Here is a 16,799-nt window from a genome sequence, read left to right as displayed (position 1 = left end):
ATATAGAAGTAATGGAAAAATTTGATAACTGTTTCGATGATTCGTCACGCAGATGTCGTATAACATTTCGTTGTTTTTTCGAAACGGAATTCGATATTTGTCTGCTGAGCATTGACGCGAAAACATCTCTTTTTCTCCGTGTTAACTCGTGATAATCTTGCGAATCCGATAATCGAAGTCAGCGAATCTATTAGTCTTGTAGAAATAGTTTCAGTTGTTATTTAACATCGGTGTTGCGAATGTTTTGCTAAATTTAAATTTGACCATTCTAATCGTGTTGAAAAAGAAAAAAAAAACAACTAAAATTTCCAGTTCTATTTGCCACGCGTTGGGCGCTGGAAACAGTAGTCGTTGTACCGGCAAACTAAAACTAAACGCTCGTGAAATAGGTGGAATCGGAATAAACGCGAGCGTTTCTTGACTAATAAACCTCAACAACGAATTTGCTCTACTTGGAATAAACCACGATTGAAGTCGCGCGTCGCAATGACTCAAACTCCACCGGAGTACAAATTGTTAAACGTGGAAAAGACCACAGAAATGTTACAAGTATTCGCACGTGAAAAAATGGGCTGGGTATTTGTCGGCACCAAAAACTGGTTTTTTCCATATAGATACACCGAACAGGGTAAAGGATTTTATAATTTTAAAGCGAGACCGGATGACACTTGGGTCTTATCTTATCCAAGGTCAGGTAAGTTCAGCATATTCTGTCTTAATGATCTTCACTAACGTTGCGTGCTAGAAAAAATTTCGTAAAATAATTTAAAACGGATTTCTTTTCGAGGTACAACGTGGACTCAAGAATTGGTTTGGCTGTTATCAAATAATTTGGACTTTGAAAGGGCCAGGAAGGAGTTTCTCGTAAAACGATTTCCATTCCTTGAGTTAGTATAATATGTATAATGTTTTCTCTACAAATCTTAATTTATAATACCCAAGAACAGCTTAAAATGGTAATAAAACACTATGTGAAAAATTAACGGTGCTAACAATCGCGCGATACCTCGAGAAGAGACCAACATAAAAACATCGTAATGTTGAGTACAGGTTCAGCATGCTGTATCATCCGGAAATAACAAAAGAATATTTGGAGATGAACAATGGGAACAAAGACAAAGAGGATTTTTGCAGAAATCTCGGGAAGGCAGGATACGAGGTTGTAGAAAAATTAGCATCTCCTAGATTTATCAAATCACATTTTCCACTCAGTTTATTACCTGGAATTCTGGATACTGGTTGCAAGGTAATTACAAAACTCTTGCAACAAGAACTACCATCCGCCTACTATCACCGCTACCTACTACAAATAAATACGAATTTCTTTAAAGGTAGTATATGTCGCTCGAAATCCAAAAGACGTTGCTGTTTCGTGGTACCATTTCTCCAAAGCTACAAAAACTGTAGGATACCTGGGTGATTTCCCAATGTTTTGGGATTATTTTCAGAATAATCTTAGTAAGTTCTGCGTAATTTGAGAATAGTTGTAACGATAAAACAAGTTCGTGGCATACGATTTTCTACATATTTGATATTTTTAGCACTGTGGAGTCCTTATTGGGAACACTTGAAAGAAGCATGGTCTTTCAAAGATCATCCGAACCTTTTATTTATGTTTTACGAGGAGATGCAACATGTTAGTCGAATTACTTATTGTTTTAATTGCGATCAAAGTGTTTCTTAGCGATTCTTATTTTTGGAACTTCTATTTTAGGACTTCCCTAAAGCTATTAAAAAGGTTGCCGAATTTCTTGGGAAGGATTATACGGAGGAACAAATCAAACAAGTAGCAGAATATTTGAATTTCGAAAATTTCAAAAATAATCCGATGGTCAATGGATCCTACATGATAGGTTGCAATATCATAAAGCCTGGAACATTTGTTAGAAAAGGAAAAAGCGGTGGTTGGAGGGATATGTTCACTCCAGATGTCGACGCCAATGCCAATCGGTGGATAGAAGAAAATTTAAAAGGAACCGATTTAGTCTTCCCATATTTTAACAATAACAATAATGAAGACGATAATTGCTGTTGATACTTTACACAGGCGGAAATGTTTGTTAAATTACATTAAGTAAATTTCTTACGAAAAAATCCCATTTAGAAACTTATTTATTTAACAGACTTATCCGAATTTTTTATTCTAAGAAACAACCAAACGTGCCAGTACACTAGTCCTAAATGCATGTCGCAGTTCTTTTTCGACCGCTACTGCAACAAGTTTTATCATTTCCCCTTTATTTTTTAATAAAGCACTTTTGTAGTAGTTTCGAGGACATTCCAATATTACCGAAGTAGAGGCAGTATCATCATCAGCAATGTCAGCATGTTCTATCTTTACTCGGATTTTGTATGGTATATCATCTGGAAAGTGGCCCAATAGTGTTGCTCTTATCGTTCCCGTCATTATTGTCCCGAGCGATTGTTCGGTACAATTTGGGCATCTATGCCACATGTTGATGTTGTCGAGGGGGCAAGTTCTTGGCCAATGAACCGCTCGATGAGAAGAAAGGAAAAGAAAAGAGCACAGCTGTGTTTGGTGAAAGTTGCCATTGACCCAAATAACTGTGGGTCGCGTCGGATTTCAACTACACCGTTCTTTATGTCTTTATGATATTTGTTGGCTGAGCTTTGACGCGTAAACATCTCTTTTCCTCCAGCTTACCTCGTGATAATCTTTCAAATCCGATGAACCAAATCAACAAATCCATTAGTCTTGCAGAAAGTGTTAGTTTCAGTTGTTATTTAATATCGGTGTTGCGAACGTTTTACAGAATTTAAATTTGACAATTCGAATCGTGTTGAAAAAGAAAAAAAAACAACTGAAATTCCCGGTTCTATGTGCCGCGCGTTGAGCGGTGGAAACAGTAATTGTTGTATCAGCAAATTAAAACTAAACGCTCGTGAAATAGGCGGATTCGGGAAAAACGCGAACGTTGGTTGGCTAATAAATCTCAAGAACGAATTTGCTTTACTTGGACTAAACCACTATTGAAAGTGTTGCTAGATTATCAGTAATTTTATGACGTTGATCCATCGCAGTCGCAGTTATCGTCCCCACGTCGCGCGTCGAAATGGCTCAAACTCCTCCGAAGTACAAATTATTAAACGCGGAAAAGACCACAGAAATGTTACAAGTATTCGCAGGTGAAAGAACGGGATGGGTACTTGTCGGCACCAAAAACTGGTTTTTTCCATATAGGTACACCGAACAGGGTAAAGGATTTTATAATTTTAAAGCGAGACCGGATGACACTTGGGTCTTATCTTATCCAAGGTCAGGTAAGTTCAGCATATTCTTTTCTAATGCAAGTGATTGATGTTGCGTGCTAGAAAAAATTTTGTAAAATAATTTTAAACACTTTTCTTTCGAGGTACAACATGGACCCAAGAATTGGTTTGGCTGTTATCAAATAATTTGGACTTTGAAAGGGCCAGGAAGGAGTTGCTTGCAGAACGATTTCCATTCCTTGAGTTAGTATAATATGTATAACGTTTTCTCTATAAATCTCAATTTATAATACCCAAGAACAGCTTAAAACGGTAATAAAACACTATTTGAAAAATTAACGGTGCTAACAATCGCGCGATACCTCGAAACGAGACCAATCTATATTTCAGTAGATGCGTTCATTAACAACATTAAAACATCGTAATTTTGGGCACAGGTTTAGCATGTACAATCATCCGAAAGTAACAAACGAATTTTTGGAGATGAACAAGGGAGATAAAGCCAAAGAGGATCTTTGCAGAAATATCGCGAAGCCAGGATACGAGGTTCTAGAAAAATTAGCATCTCCTAGATTTATCAAATCGCATTTTCCATTCAGTTTATTGCCTGGAATTCTGGATACTGGTTGCAAGGTAATTACAAAAGTCTTGCAACAAGAACTACCATCCTTAGCTACCGCTACCTACTACAATTATGTACGAATTTCTTGAAAGATAGTATATGTCGCTCGAAATCCAAAAGATGTTGCTGTTTCGTGGTACCATTTGAACAAAGCTATAAAGACTCAAGGATACGCGGGTGATTTTCCAATGTTTTGGGATTATTTTCAGAATAATCTTAGTAAGTTCTGCGTAATTTGGGAACAGTTTTAACGATAGAACACGTCCGTGGCATACGATTCTGTATATATTTGATATTTTTAGCACCATGGAGTCCTTATTGGGAACACTTGAAAGAAGCATGGTCTTTCAAAGATCATCCGAACCTTCTATTTATGTTTTACGAGGAGATGCAACATGTTAGTCGAATTACATATTGTTTTAATTGCGATCAAAGTGTATCTTAGCGATTCTTATTTTTGAAACTTCTATTTTAGGACTTCCCTAAAGCTATTAAAAAGGTTGCCGCATTTCTTGGGAAGGTCTATACGGAGGAACAAATCAAACAAGTAGCAGAATATTTGAACGTCGAAAATTTCAAAAATAATCCAATGGTCAATTCATCCGAATTGAAAGATTGCAATATCATAACGGCAGGAACATTTGTTAGAAAAGGAAAAAGCGGTGGTTGGAGGGATATGTTCACTCCAGATCTCGACGCCAATGCCAATCGGTGGATAGAAGAAAATTTAAAAGGAACCGATTTAGTCTTCCCACATTTTAACAATAACAATAATGTTGACGATAGTTGCTGTTGATACTTTACACAGGCGGAATTGTTTGTTAAATTAAATTAAGTAAATTTCTTACGAAAAAATCCTATTTAGAAACTTATTTATTTAACAGACTTATCCGACTTTTTTATTCTAAGAAACAACCAAACGTGCCAGTACACTAGTCCTAAATGCATGTCGCAGTTCTTTTTCGACCGCAACTGCAACAAGTTTTATCATTTCCCCTTTATTTTTTAATAAAGCACTTTTGTAGTAGCTTCCAGGACATTCCAATATTACCGAAGTAGAGACAGTACCATCATCCGCGACGTCAAAATGTTCTATCTTTACTCGGATTTTGTATGGTATATCATCTGGAAGGTGGTCCAATAGTTTTGCTCTTATCGTTTCCGTCACTATAGTCTCGAGCGATTGGTCGGTATACAAGTTTCCGTGATATTGCCAATCTCTCCCTTTAGCACAGTCGAGCAGATAATTCTAAAACATGTGTGCAAATATATAATCTCGACAACTCGTTAAAGCGCTTTCATACCAGTACCGCTTAAATTGTAATAACGCATCTTACTCTTAAATCGTCTACTCCATCTCCGGTGAGAGCAGATATCATAAAAACATCATCGAACTTTGGCAATTCTTCATTCTTTGTAAGCTGTGCTGTTAAATCTAGCAACACCTTTTTCTCTTTCAATTTATCGACTTTGTTAAAAATCAATATTAGAGGCGTATCATTTTTTTTGGTTTTTAACTGATCGACTATGAAACTAGATATTGTATGTCTAGTATATATGTTCGTTACATCTTGTATCATTCCTACTACATCTGCTTCTCGTATTGATAGTTTTGGATCCTTCTGGAACGTTTCGTTCAATTTATACTTTTTCATCTCGTAATCCTTTGTTAATCCAGGAGTATCGATAAAAACGATCTGTGTTTCATCTTCATAATACACAGCTTCTGCCTTATGAGTCGTAGTGTGAACCTTTGAAGATGTTGGACATATCTACAAGCGTCAAAATATACTTGTTTAACACGAATCCCTGTCGAATTTCTAATTTGAACGTTACATATTATTTAAAAAAGAAAGATTTATTAAACTTCAATGTTATTTAAATTCGAGACACTGCTTCAAAACATAAAGATGCACAAGGAATACTCACCATTCTACGTACTATAGTATTAATTAAGGTACTTTTTCCAGCATTTGGTAATCCTAATATAGCAACTTTTAAGAACTTTGAATTTTCCCGACGTAATAATAAATTGTCGTCAGGTTGTAGTATATATTCCTCGGGATTGTTTTCGACATAGTTCGTAGTACAATAAAACAAACACCGTTTGAACAATTGCTTCTCAATGCGAAACACACTACCTCCGATTGTAGCTAACATTGTTCACACCATGTAGAAGCCGTTTAGTAAAACTATTGGTATAATCACTTATTCGTATAATAAACTACATACATATGTATGCTATACTGTCTTATAGGTTATATTGTTATATCCATTCGTACACAAAAAAATCTTTGTGACTTAATGATCAACAGTTGTCGATACAGAGAATACATCGAGAACAGAAAGTAATATGAGATGTCGTTGCGATGTACCAGAACAAAAAGGAAATTTCCTTTTCAACAGATTCAACTATATAGAACGACCAGTGCCACCATTGCCCATGGCGGTCGTGGCTATTACCTATAACTATAACTGACTATAACGCATGGCGCAGACACCCCGAAGGGCCGCTAATATAGTGATAGTGATCAGGGGAATTTATTCGAATTAAGGGGAATACAGTTACCCTTTCTCTGCCAGTACCGGGGTAATCACGTGACATTGTAATACATGCACGATACAAGGCAGAAGGAAAAGTTAGAGTGGTGTCACAAGTCGGACGACTATGGATACCACTGATAACAGCGCTTCGACTACCCCCGCGCTTAACTATTCTTGGGCCCAAAGACCTTGACTCGGTCACATTCGCAATCGGAGGGATGATGACTGGCTTGGCCGAGGGCGAGGGCATTCTTGAGAAGACCGCCTAGGAAGACACTTTTATACAGGGTGTCCCACGTAACAGTATTCACGATTTTTTAAGTACTTGCGATAATCTGACAAAAATATTTTCAACAGAAGTTGATCAGTTTTCGATTAGCTATATATTGCAATAAAAAAGTTCGAAAAACATTTTTTTATAGTATTGTCAAGGTCACCTTCATTTTTTGAAATGGCACTTTGTATTTTTGAGTTAACAGTATTATAGCCCGTGTCAAGACGAATTCAACGAACTAGTATACCATGACCTTGGGATGACCTTGAAGGCAAAGAAATGAAAATTTCAACAAAACATGACAATCTGCTTGAATGGGCGATAATAACTTGTGTTTATAATTAAGACTCGAAATTACATTCAATTCAGAAACCTTGACTAAATGAACGCAAACGATTTCGTAAAAAAGTCGCATCAAATGTTCGAATTGAAATACCTTTTGAAATCCGGGTTTCCAAATGATGTTCAACAGCGTATTTATTTCTAGCAAGACGGTTGTCCACCTCATAATGCTCGAATCGTTCGTAATTACCTTAAAGTTTAGAGAACATTGGTTGGGCACTTATGGCCCTATTGCTTGGCCACCACGATCCCCCGATTTGTCGCCACTTGATTTTTTTTATAGCGTCATTTACAGTCAATAGTTTATGCTGTTCCAATACAAAATAAGGAACATTTAAAGCAGCGAATCCGTACAGCATGTGAAGAACTTCGCTACGACAGTATCGTAAGAGCAACCAATGCAAATTTATTACGAAGAATTGTGCCTACAACAAAACGGATTTCAATTCCATTTGATGTGACTTTTTTACGAAATCGTTTGCGTTCATTTAGTCAAGGTTTCTGAATTGAATGTAATTTCGAGTCTCAATAATAAACACAAGTTATTATCGCCCATTCAAGCAGATTGTCATGTTTTGTTGAAATTTTCATTTCTTCACCTTCAAGGTCATCCCAGGTTCATGGTATACTAGGTTGTTGAATTCGTCTTGACACGGGCTATAATACTGTTAACTCAAAACTACAAAGTGCCATTTCAAAAAATGAAGGTGACCTTGACAATACTGTAAAAAAACCTTTTTCGAACTTTTTTTATTGCAATATATAGCCAATCGAAAACTGATCAACTTCTGTTGAAAATATTTTTTGTCAGATTATCGCAAGTACTTAAAAAATCGTGAAAACTGTTACGTGGGACACCCTGTATATATACATAAATATTACATTACATACAAAACATTTATTCATAATTTTCAGTACTAATGAACTTCCGAAATAAGTACATACATAATATCTTTGTCTGGTTCGAGTGGAGGGGATATAGAGTTATATACTACCCCTACGTAGAAATAAGTATATACATACAAACTACTTAGGTGGGGCGATGTGCGATGCCAGTATAGCAAAGAATACTTACTCTTTGAGTATAGTGCAATCAGGTGCAATAGTGTGCAGTGTGCGGGCATAAATTTCGCAAGTGTTGGTATTCCTGGATTTAAATTAACAATGGCAGAAATTCAAGTCGCATCTTCGTTCTGGGTATCGACGTGTACATGAATGCAGAATGCAGATATACAAATTATTGTATACGGTATACGATGCGCGTCGTATTCACCTGCAAAGTTAATCGCGTAATCGAATTTTTCGCGCTACCAAAGTTGCGGCTACGTACATTGCGAATTGTTTCAAGTATTTTTCTTCTTGAACAATGAACGCTAGAATGACGTCAATGCGATGCATCGATTTTAAATGTACGGGTAATGGAACCTGAGCTAAGACTAGTTATCGATGAAACGTCTGTAAAGCTTTTGGAAAAGTGATCAGAAGGAAACAGTGGCTGGATCGAGGTTCCGATTACGTATAAACGGGCGCCGCAATGAATATTTGAGTAGGATCAAACGGAGCATGCATTTCTGGATTAATAAACCGGCGGGCAGGTACTATGGTTTTACTGGCCGCCGATATCCCGCCACACCTCTGCCAAAGACAAGTTTCAGTAAGACTATGTGAACATTTCAAATTTCTTTTATTCGATCTATCCACTTTCTGAAAGTAGCTTGCATATTCTGTAAATGTAAACTCGCAACATCGTTTAAAAGTAATGATTTTGTAGATCGACGCAGATACAATGTAGATTCAAGACAAATGTTGACTACTCCACTTCATCGGTTCCAAAGCCTAACTGTAACAGGAAACTCAGCTGGTCCTAGTAATGTAAATAACTGCAGAGCAATGCAAACAACGATAAGACCTAGTAATAATGAAGGTGAAAACAGTTTTCCTGTTGGTTCTACTCGACGCGTGCAACCGAACAACATCCCCAAGTAATTAAAGACAAAGGTCTACTAAGAGGATTCTGAGGAACATGTTCTTCCTATATACAGGGTGACTCACTCATACATGTCTATCGGGAGAAAGAGCTTATAAATGATTCGCCCTTGATTATAACTTTTATACACAAGGATATGAATATTTGCAGTAACATGGCAAAACCAACAATCGTGATATTAAAGTCTAACTTACTTGTTCACAGTAATGTAACAACGGCTGGGAATAATCAGTTAATATTGACCAATACTACCCCGAATGGAACGAATATGAGTCTCTTGTTTTTCTCAGACTTTAACGACACGCTACTAGCAAGATTCAATTTGAGACGTTGCGTTTGTACGATATTTATAGTTTCAATAGGATTCATTGCTGCTGTAAAATTTTACTTTAGAGACAAGGTAAGTCGAAACACACAGATAATCTTGAATATAATTTCTGGATCGATAATACTGGTACTCGTTAAACAGGGACAAGGTATAGAGCTATTTTTATTTTGGGGCTTGTTGCCATTAATATTGTTCGCGTGTTTATATTTTACTCTGTGTCGGCGAAATCAACGCGATGCTAACCAGGAACATCATATTCGAGAAGAACATATTACAGAGGAGCATATTGCTCCCGTAACAACTCCAAACTCATTGACCAACGAAACCATAAAACCGATATCGGTAGTGAGACAGAATCCGCCGCCACCCTATCATATTGCCATTTTAATTCCACCGCCTAATTTATCGGAGGAAGCTCCGCCTCCTACATACGACAAAGTCGTGCGATAAATTAATATTACTGTTAATACTACGTCCTGTCCGTGAGCGCAATTGCCATTTGCCATTATTAATTGACTTAACTTTACAACAATGACGACTGAATGTAACCGAGTTTGTTTCAACTACAAGTACGTTGAATGTATGCGACTGCTCTTGGGCAGCGTTTCTATTGTTACCGTGAGAATTTTGAAACGAGTTTGTATCTTGTATCGTTCTTAGATCAGTAACGAAAATTTTACGGTAATCCGTATGGACGGTCGCCAATGGGCGATCATGTACATTAGCCGCTAACGTCCTCCCCATCCACCTGATGCAGGATCGCAGGGCTGTAGGGGGTGGCAGGACGCCATTTTGAATGCATACTTGGACTACCCTGTTGTGGTCGTCGTGGTCGTGGACTGTACGTCCTTGTACTATCCTTTTACGGGAGTCGCTACGCTACAGAGAGCGTTGAGGAGCGCTACGCTAGAAAGGTTTATGACAGGTTGTTACTATTCAAATGAAATTTGGGCATCGTGTGCTTGCCCGAGGTGCAGTTTTTGCAGTAAAGCAATTTTTATGGCCTGTCTTCCTCGGTAATATCGATGTGAAAATTCGAAGTCCAAGAAATCTGAATGTAGCAAGTTCAGGCGTCCCTGTCATAAACCTTTTTGTACCAAAGATTCTACTTAAAATGAAATTGTCGAAACAATATCGTTCTAAGTAGGTACGAAATGTCTGTTCCAGTACCGAACAATTACCAAATCGATACGCTAAGTCATAATATATATATATATATATATATATATATATATATATATAGGACTATTTTTTCATGTATTGAATTTTTTAAAGACGAAATGTTCGTACCACATACCATTGGTGGTACATTGTCAAACTGTATCTAAATGTTCCAGTATCGAGCTTTTAATTTACTTACAGGAAGAACAGAGAAAAATCAAAGAAAAAGAAATAAAAATAGGTGAAGGCATCAACAAATTTCCTCTCGCGCAAAGCACAGAAGACATTATTATGGGCATTATACAATGTCCGAGCCAAATTATGATTAGCCGAAAAATAACTACCATTTTTATGTGTTCAAATGTTCACTTGTGATTTATTTAATTAAAACATAAACGTAAGTAGAAGTTATAATATTTACAAGAAGCAACATGTTCCTTTACCTTTTCTAAAGCATAGGAACACCTTCTGCACAAGGAACAAACTATGTAATTGTAAATTACACTAAATTATACATACAACATGATTGTTCACTCGAAGGAAAAAAACAAAGTATTATTTGATCAAATAAACTAAAATAAAGCTCACATTTCTCATGAAGCGTAAATAAAACATTCGGTACTATAATGTGGATTAAACAATAACATTTGCGGTATAACAATTAATAAAAAATACAAGCTAAGCGTTATTTGTGTTTTATATTATTTAATTATACACATATACATAGTATGAGTAAGTGTGTAGGTACATACATACCGCGCGCACAAGCACACATACATATTCGCCAGTCTCTGCAATCTTTTGACTATGCCACGAAACTCGACTAACATTTACTATTGTATTCAATTTCTTTTTGACAATGTCAAAAATGTATACGCACACACACATAAATTGTTAGCTTATATAGTAACTTTGCTTTTTGTAGTTAAAACAAATTTATATAATATATCTCATCGTATAGAATATTTTAATACTTCTAATTAACAATGAACTTCAAGCTATATTTTTGCGCGTTAAAATATAGCTCGAAATAAGTAAAGTATAGTAGTATTTTTGCTTTCTCTCTCTCTTTCTCTCCCTATTTCAAATTGAAGTACCAAACTGTTATAAATTTCTAAGCTACGCTACGCTCTTACGTACCTTTATCGCACGATACTCAAGCGTAGATGCTTCTTTTTGTATACATACATATACATATATCTACATAGAACGTGCTTAGATATCATTTCATTTCATTACGAGATTTACATGTTTAAAAAAAGATTCGCATCCTCACGCATCATACTTAAAAAATACAGTAATTGCACCAATATGTAGATAAAAATTGCGTTTAATAACATACAACGTAAAACAGTATCGCATTGTGTTTCATTAATTATCTGCACGAACATGGGCATAAATTATAATGCAACAGACATATACTAAATATGTCTTTGACTCTTTTACACGTTTTATACTTCCTCACTAAACTCGATTTCGTTTAAAAAAATATATAAACTCTGAATATCTTGAAGCTATAAGTGAGTACAAACACGTAAAAACACATACATATCTACATGTTATAAATCAATGTGACTAAAAAAGGAATACCAATACCCTTTAGCTTTACTTCGAAATGTGGTACAAGATTAAAACTTTAAAAGATGATTGGTGCATTTACAATATGTATACGTATAAATATATTTCTTCCTCCTTTTTTTATTAAAAAAAATGTGTATCTTTTTCTACGATGTAAACAAAAGTCTTCTTTGAGAATTTCTTTCGGTACTTAATTATAGATGGTACAGTACAGTGATACTTCAGTAAAAATTATTCAAATTTCACGATACTCATTGATTTGGACTTGTCTTTCGTTTAGTTGCTACTACACAGACATACAAAACTAGTATTTTACAAGATTATACATCCTCGATAAGTGTAATGGAAATAAATAAAATTGTTAGGACAATAATATATTTATGAAAATACCGAAATTAAGAAGGTTTCGTTACGAATGAAAATAAATCGTTAATTAAACGATGCTCTCGATTTTGATTGAACGATCAGTCGGTTCATAATACATCTGTGAAGGCACTTGCATAGCTAGAATAATATTATATCTATGCATTGATCAGTGACAGTTCAAAACGACAAAACTACTTCATTATACATACATAATATATGTATAATGTGTTTCTTGGGAGAGGTTTACTTTTGTAAAATCGGTTCTGTAACTCTGTGTAATAGAATCCTGAGAAAGGCTACGTATGTAAAAATGTCTATCGGAATTATTAACGAAAGTAGGTAATTTTGTTATCGTTTGGTGCAATTTGTGATAATCATGAATTGGCGAAGATTTAGTTCTTCGCATTATAGGTACAATACATTGTGACAGAGTAGTATAGAAATTTTCAGTGCTAAAGCTATGATTCATGGTTCGCTTACTCTAGAATGCACTGTGTTTAATTTAGACTCTCTGAATTTCAAACAACTTTACGTCAGTATCATACCAGATCGGTGGTTCAACGTTTCTCAGGTATATAACGCCCCACATGTATGTTCTGAACCAAGCGGTTGTTCCTGCGTTCGGTTGGTATCGCCTGATAAGAATGGGGTGGGGTACCGGTAGCAGACCAACCAAGGTACCGTGCTGTAGAAACTTCAGAATTTCGCTTTCATCTGTTAGACCCCTAGAAATTGAAATACGTATTCCACATAATATAATACACATAGATATACGATTGAGATAACATTTACTTTAGAATGTTTCATAGAATGATGTTTATGAAATGATGCTTACTTATCGATGCATATTTTCTCAACTTGAGGTACAAGAACTTGCAATAATCTCATAATAGTTTGCAATGGAAGTTTACTTTTCCATTGGTACACCCATTCGCTGGAAGGAACCCACTGATTTATATTGTTGGAGGCATTCGTGTGTTCTGCAACCCTGATACCTCCTTTCTATTGGATCAAAACACGAAACATCGTGTTTAACATAAACCTATTAAACCTTAATTACTACTTTAGATTTTCACATTTGTTGACAATTCGTTTACCGGTATAACTGAAGTTTTAGTAGAGGCTGTTAAGTCTTCTGAACTATCCGTATTACTCTGATGATTGAGTTTTCCTACTTCGACGTTTACCGAGGGACTTAATGGATGCGCAGACTCTTTCTCGGTCATCTTTTCAATGCCTATAATAACAAATTTACTATATACATAGTACCGTATCTTATTAACAGAAGTTCTGACAAATCAGTCAACGTAATATTAATAATGTCACAATGGAAATGTGGAAAACCTGGAGTTTCCAACAAAGATGCTTTCAAGGTTCCAGGTTCTGCAGGTTGAGCAGGATGCGATCCCTCCATTGCAGCCTCGTTAACGTTTTCACTGGATGTACTAGCGGGTACATGTCGACGTTGTCTTTTACTAAGAGATTTCGCGATTGTATTGCGATCGCTTGGTAAATTCGCCAATGCGTGGAACACTTGTCTCTTACGTATTATCGTGTACACCAAATTACTGTTACCATCAAATTGGTACTAATAACATATGAAATGTGTGTTATGTTTATTCTAGCTAGCTACTACTCGTTTCTGAGAGGAAGTATTATGTGTATACGAAATGAATTACCTGAATAATATTGTTAAAAATTTCAAGGAGGAAAAACACTAGATGGTGATTAGTAGGCGCCGAGAATAAGAACCATGGTGTACTAAATGCTTCAAGTAAATGCAACAATTTTGTACTAGCTACCATCGATAGCGTTTTAAGATATGGTGACACGTTGACTAGAATTGTTAGTAGACAATCAAACAAGGGTTGCAATCTTTGGTGGCCTGTTGTGATTATTTTGTAGAAAACGGTAACTAACAAATCGGCATGTGTACCTGTAAACGAGCTATTTGTAATTCAGTTTTCACGGTTTAAATGAAATAATCGGAACGGTAATCGAATACCTGTAAATACTGGAATATCCATTGGTACTGTGGCCGTATACGGTTTATTCAGTCTAACGCCGAAATTTCGCTCACCACTCAACAAAAGCAGAATAAATACACCGATGTGCATTAACCCAACTCGAGCTGCAAAATTTAGTTTCGGTTATATGTACTTACATTGTACACCTATATGTATGTATAATGCTTAGGCGAACATTTTCTTTTCAGAAAATTTGTTTAGTTAGATAAATGCTTACATTGATCTGCACGCGAATCATTCAGATGATACAGTATAGGTACCAGTACTTCGAGAACGTCAGAACTTTTCAATACATAATATAAAAACTTTTTATTATAATCGCACATCTTCCAAAAGAATACCAACAATTCTTGGTGAAAGTGTACTTTTTTAGTTGAATTTGGTAAATACGTTTGCATCAACGGGTTATTTAATAATCTTGTGATACCTTTTAATACAAACTGGAAATCTGAAAAAATTATAGTTATTATTCATTGCCCTGTATGTACGAATATCGAACGCATATAAAACGAATATTTGTGACACGAAGCTTGTCTTACAAAATCTTACCTTCGTCTCTATGGATACGACTTAAATAATTAATAAATAAATTATCTCCTAGAGTTCCTTCTTCTAACGGAGCACCGCCGCTGGTATCGTGATCCAACGTTACTATAAGAATTTGCAATGAAACGTCGACTAGAGGTTCTAAAGAGTCGGTAAACAATAAGTGATTGTATGGTACTCCAAGTCCAACAGGATCATAAGCACACACCGTATTCAATAGCGAAGTAAACATAGGTAAAGCATGTCTAGAACCGACAGAACAATATTTCAATTGACGATTTAGTTTGTTGTGTAAATTAAATCATCAGATCGGCTTACAAGAAAAGTCGTTACAATTTACCTATTTTCAGCACTAGTTAAATGTTGGATCCACCTGTTTGGAGTAATAGAAAGGTCCATGGGAGGATTGTACATGGTTTCACTGAAACATGTGAGCAACAATTTCAGTAACTCTGTTCTATTGGAATCCAAAATTGGATATCTTGGAGGCGAGTGAGCAAATCCCACGCCAGCTTCCCAAATATATTCACAGCTATCTATGGATTGCAATTCTTCTGCTTTATCCTGCCAAAAAGAAGATATTTTGAAATTTGATAGGCTTCCAAACAGAGGCCAGTACTTACAGGTCCAGATTTTCTATTTGCAGCTACTGTAAAATCAGGGCAGAATAACAAATCCTGAAACAATAGCAAACCCAAAAACATGAAATACACTGGGTATAGAAAATGATGACTTTTTAATATCTTCAAATTTGTTCAAATAGATAAACGATCTTACGCAAAGCGCGTTAAGCAAGGAATGTGCCAAAGGAACGCTTTCTTCGTCCTCTTTACCAGGCAAACTAGACCAGAAAAATCCTTTCCAATCTGCATCTTCGAAAATGTAAGGCAATAATCTTGTTAATAAACGACAACAATTTAAAACGGTTTGCTGCTCTCTCTGCGTTCTACAGCTATTGTCGACTGCCTTTACTAATTTCTCCACTGCTTTGTAACACAACGTAGCCAAATTACATGGTACTTCTTCTCTTAGTACACGAATTTCCGGTGCAGGAATTAAAGTAAATATATCTTGAACGTTAGTCACATTTTCGGACCAAAATTGATCCCAGAATGTATCGTCTGCAGCATCGATCACCTAAAAATTAAACCCTCAAACAGGTACACTTACACACTGCACTTCTTTTAACCTAAACCATATTCGTCAAAATGCATTTTTGACGTTACAAAATACATAAAATTCGATCTCATTCGCAGAAAAGGAATATAATTGACCATTCACGTAAAAACATATAATCCTTGTCACAATCAACTTTTTGGTGTACTCACATTTGTACAAGGTATACGGAAACGTCAAACGTATCATATGCTTTCGGATTACAATAATAAACAACAATTTATACCTGTGTTTTCGATGTCAACTGAACAACCGCTTTGCGAAAATTCAACTTTGTGTCAGCATTTCCCATATTGATGTAGTTTTCGTCAACTTATAGTTAATTGTTCCAGTATTATATTAGAAAAACGATTTGTCTCGTACTAAACAAGAACGATCACGATCACCGCCATGTTTACAAGCTGAATAGCAAAGCAGTGTTACCAATTGGGATTTCTTTTTCTTAGAATTGTTAGATGATATTTTTCCTAATTCGAGTATCACAAACACATAGATGCTTTTAGAAGAAATAATTTTTTAACGTACTTTCATTGGTAACTGGATACTTCGTTCATTCTTGTAATGTTTGAAAATAAAAACACAATTCAACGCAAATGTTACAACCGCGATTGTAGTAA

At 35.8% G+C, this 16,799-nt stretch overlaps 4 protein-coding genes across 7 annotated transcripts; 2 read left to right on the top strand and 2 right to left on the bottom strand.

Moving 5' to 3' along the window:
* The first annotated feature begins 97 nt into the window (after window positions 1-97).
* On the top strand, window positions 98-4,649 carry LOC143359469 (uncharacterized). The gene is made up of 12 exons (XM_076797408.1): window positions 98-694; window positions 788-887; window positions 1,051-1,246; window positions 1,332-1,458; window positions 1,542-1,636; window positions 1,715-2,032; window positions 3,039-3,282; window positions 3,375-3,474; window positions 3,669-3,864; window positions 3,946-4,072; window positions 4,156-4,250; window positions 4,329-4,649. The coding sequence occupies exons 1-12, from the start codon at window positions 487-489 to the stop codon at window positions 4,647-4,649; spliced, it is 2,127 nt and encodes a 708-aa protein (XP_076653523.1). The 5' UTR covers window positions 98-486.
* Window positions 4,650-4,710: 61 nt separating this feature from the next.
* On the bottom strand, window positions 4,711-6,621 carry LOC143359761 (GTPase Era, mitochondrial). The gene is made up of 3 exons (XM_076797961.1): window positions 5,783-6,621; window positions 5,191-5,625; window positions 4,711-5,102 (listed from the first exon to the last, which is right to left on the bottom strand). The coding sequence occupies exons 1-3, from the start codon at window positions 6,011-6,013 to the stop codon at window positions 4,758-4,760; spliced, it is 1,011 nt and encodes a 336-aa protein (XP_076654076.1). The 5' UTR covers window positions 6,014-6,621; the 3' UTR covers window positions 4,711-4,757.
* A 1,391-nt stretch (window positions 6,622-8,012) lies between these two features.
* LOC143359763 (uncharacterized) lies at window positions 8,013-15,200 on the top strand. 4 transcript variants are annotated; one of them, XM_076797966.1, is made up of 5 exons: window positions 8,013-8,667; window positions 8,785-8,995; window positions 9,205-9,404; window positions 10,695-10,886; window positions 15,062-15,200. In XM_076797966.1, the coding sequence occupies exons 1-4, from the start codon at window positions 8,577-8,579 to the stop codon at window positions 10,862-10,864; spliced, it is 672 nt and encodes a 223-aa protein (XP_076654081.1). In that variant the 5' UTR covers window positions 8,013-8,576; the 3' UTR covers window positions 10,865-10,886; window positions 15,062-15,200. The 4 variants fall into 4 exon arrangements, with proteins under 4 accessions (XP_076654081.1, XP_076654079.1, XP_076654080.1 ...); XM_076797964.1 differs by lacking the exon at window positions 15,062-15,200 and having other exon boundaries at window positions 8,014-8,608; window positions 9,205-9,400; window positions 9,470-10,835; XM_076797965.1 differs by lacking the exon at window positions 15,062-15,200 and having other exon boundaries at window positions 8,022-8,667; window positions 10,695-11,177.
* LOC143359760 (protein HID1) lies at window positions 11,839-16,608 on the bottom strand. The gene is made up of 12 exons (XM_076797960.1): window positions 16,409-16,608; window positions 15,784-16,143; window positions 15,630-15,683; window positions 15,347-15,570; window positions 15,010-15,251; window positions 14,678-14,908; window positions 14,439-14,564; window positions 14,113-14,369; window positions 13,778-14,021; window positions 13,531-13,670; window positions 13,269-13,435; window positions 11,839-13,158 (listed from the first exon to the last, which is right to left on the bottom strand). The coding sequence occupies exons 1-12, from the start codon at window positions 16,472-16,474 to the stop codon at window positions 12,936-12,938; spliced, it is 2,334 nt and encodes a 777-aa protein (XP_076654075.1). The 5' UTR covers window positions 16,475-16,608; the 3' UTR covers window positions 11,839-12,935.
* Window positions 16,609-16,799: the final 191 nt, after the last annotated feature.

The sequence above is a fragment of the Halictus rubicundus genome, chromosome 12 (assembly GCF_050948215.1).
Source record: "Halictus rubicundus isolate RS-2024b chromosome 12, iyHalRubi1_principal, whole genome shotgun sequence".
Classification (NCBI taxonomy): Eukaryota; Metazoa; Arthropoda; class Insecta; order Hymenoptera; family Halictidae; genus Halictus; species Halictus rubicundus.
The sequence above is the reverse complement of the archived record's forward strand: the minus strand, read 5'-3'. Positions and strand labels throughout refer to the sequence as shown.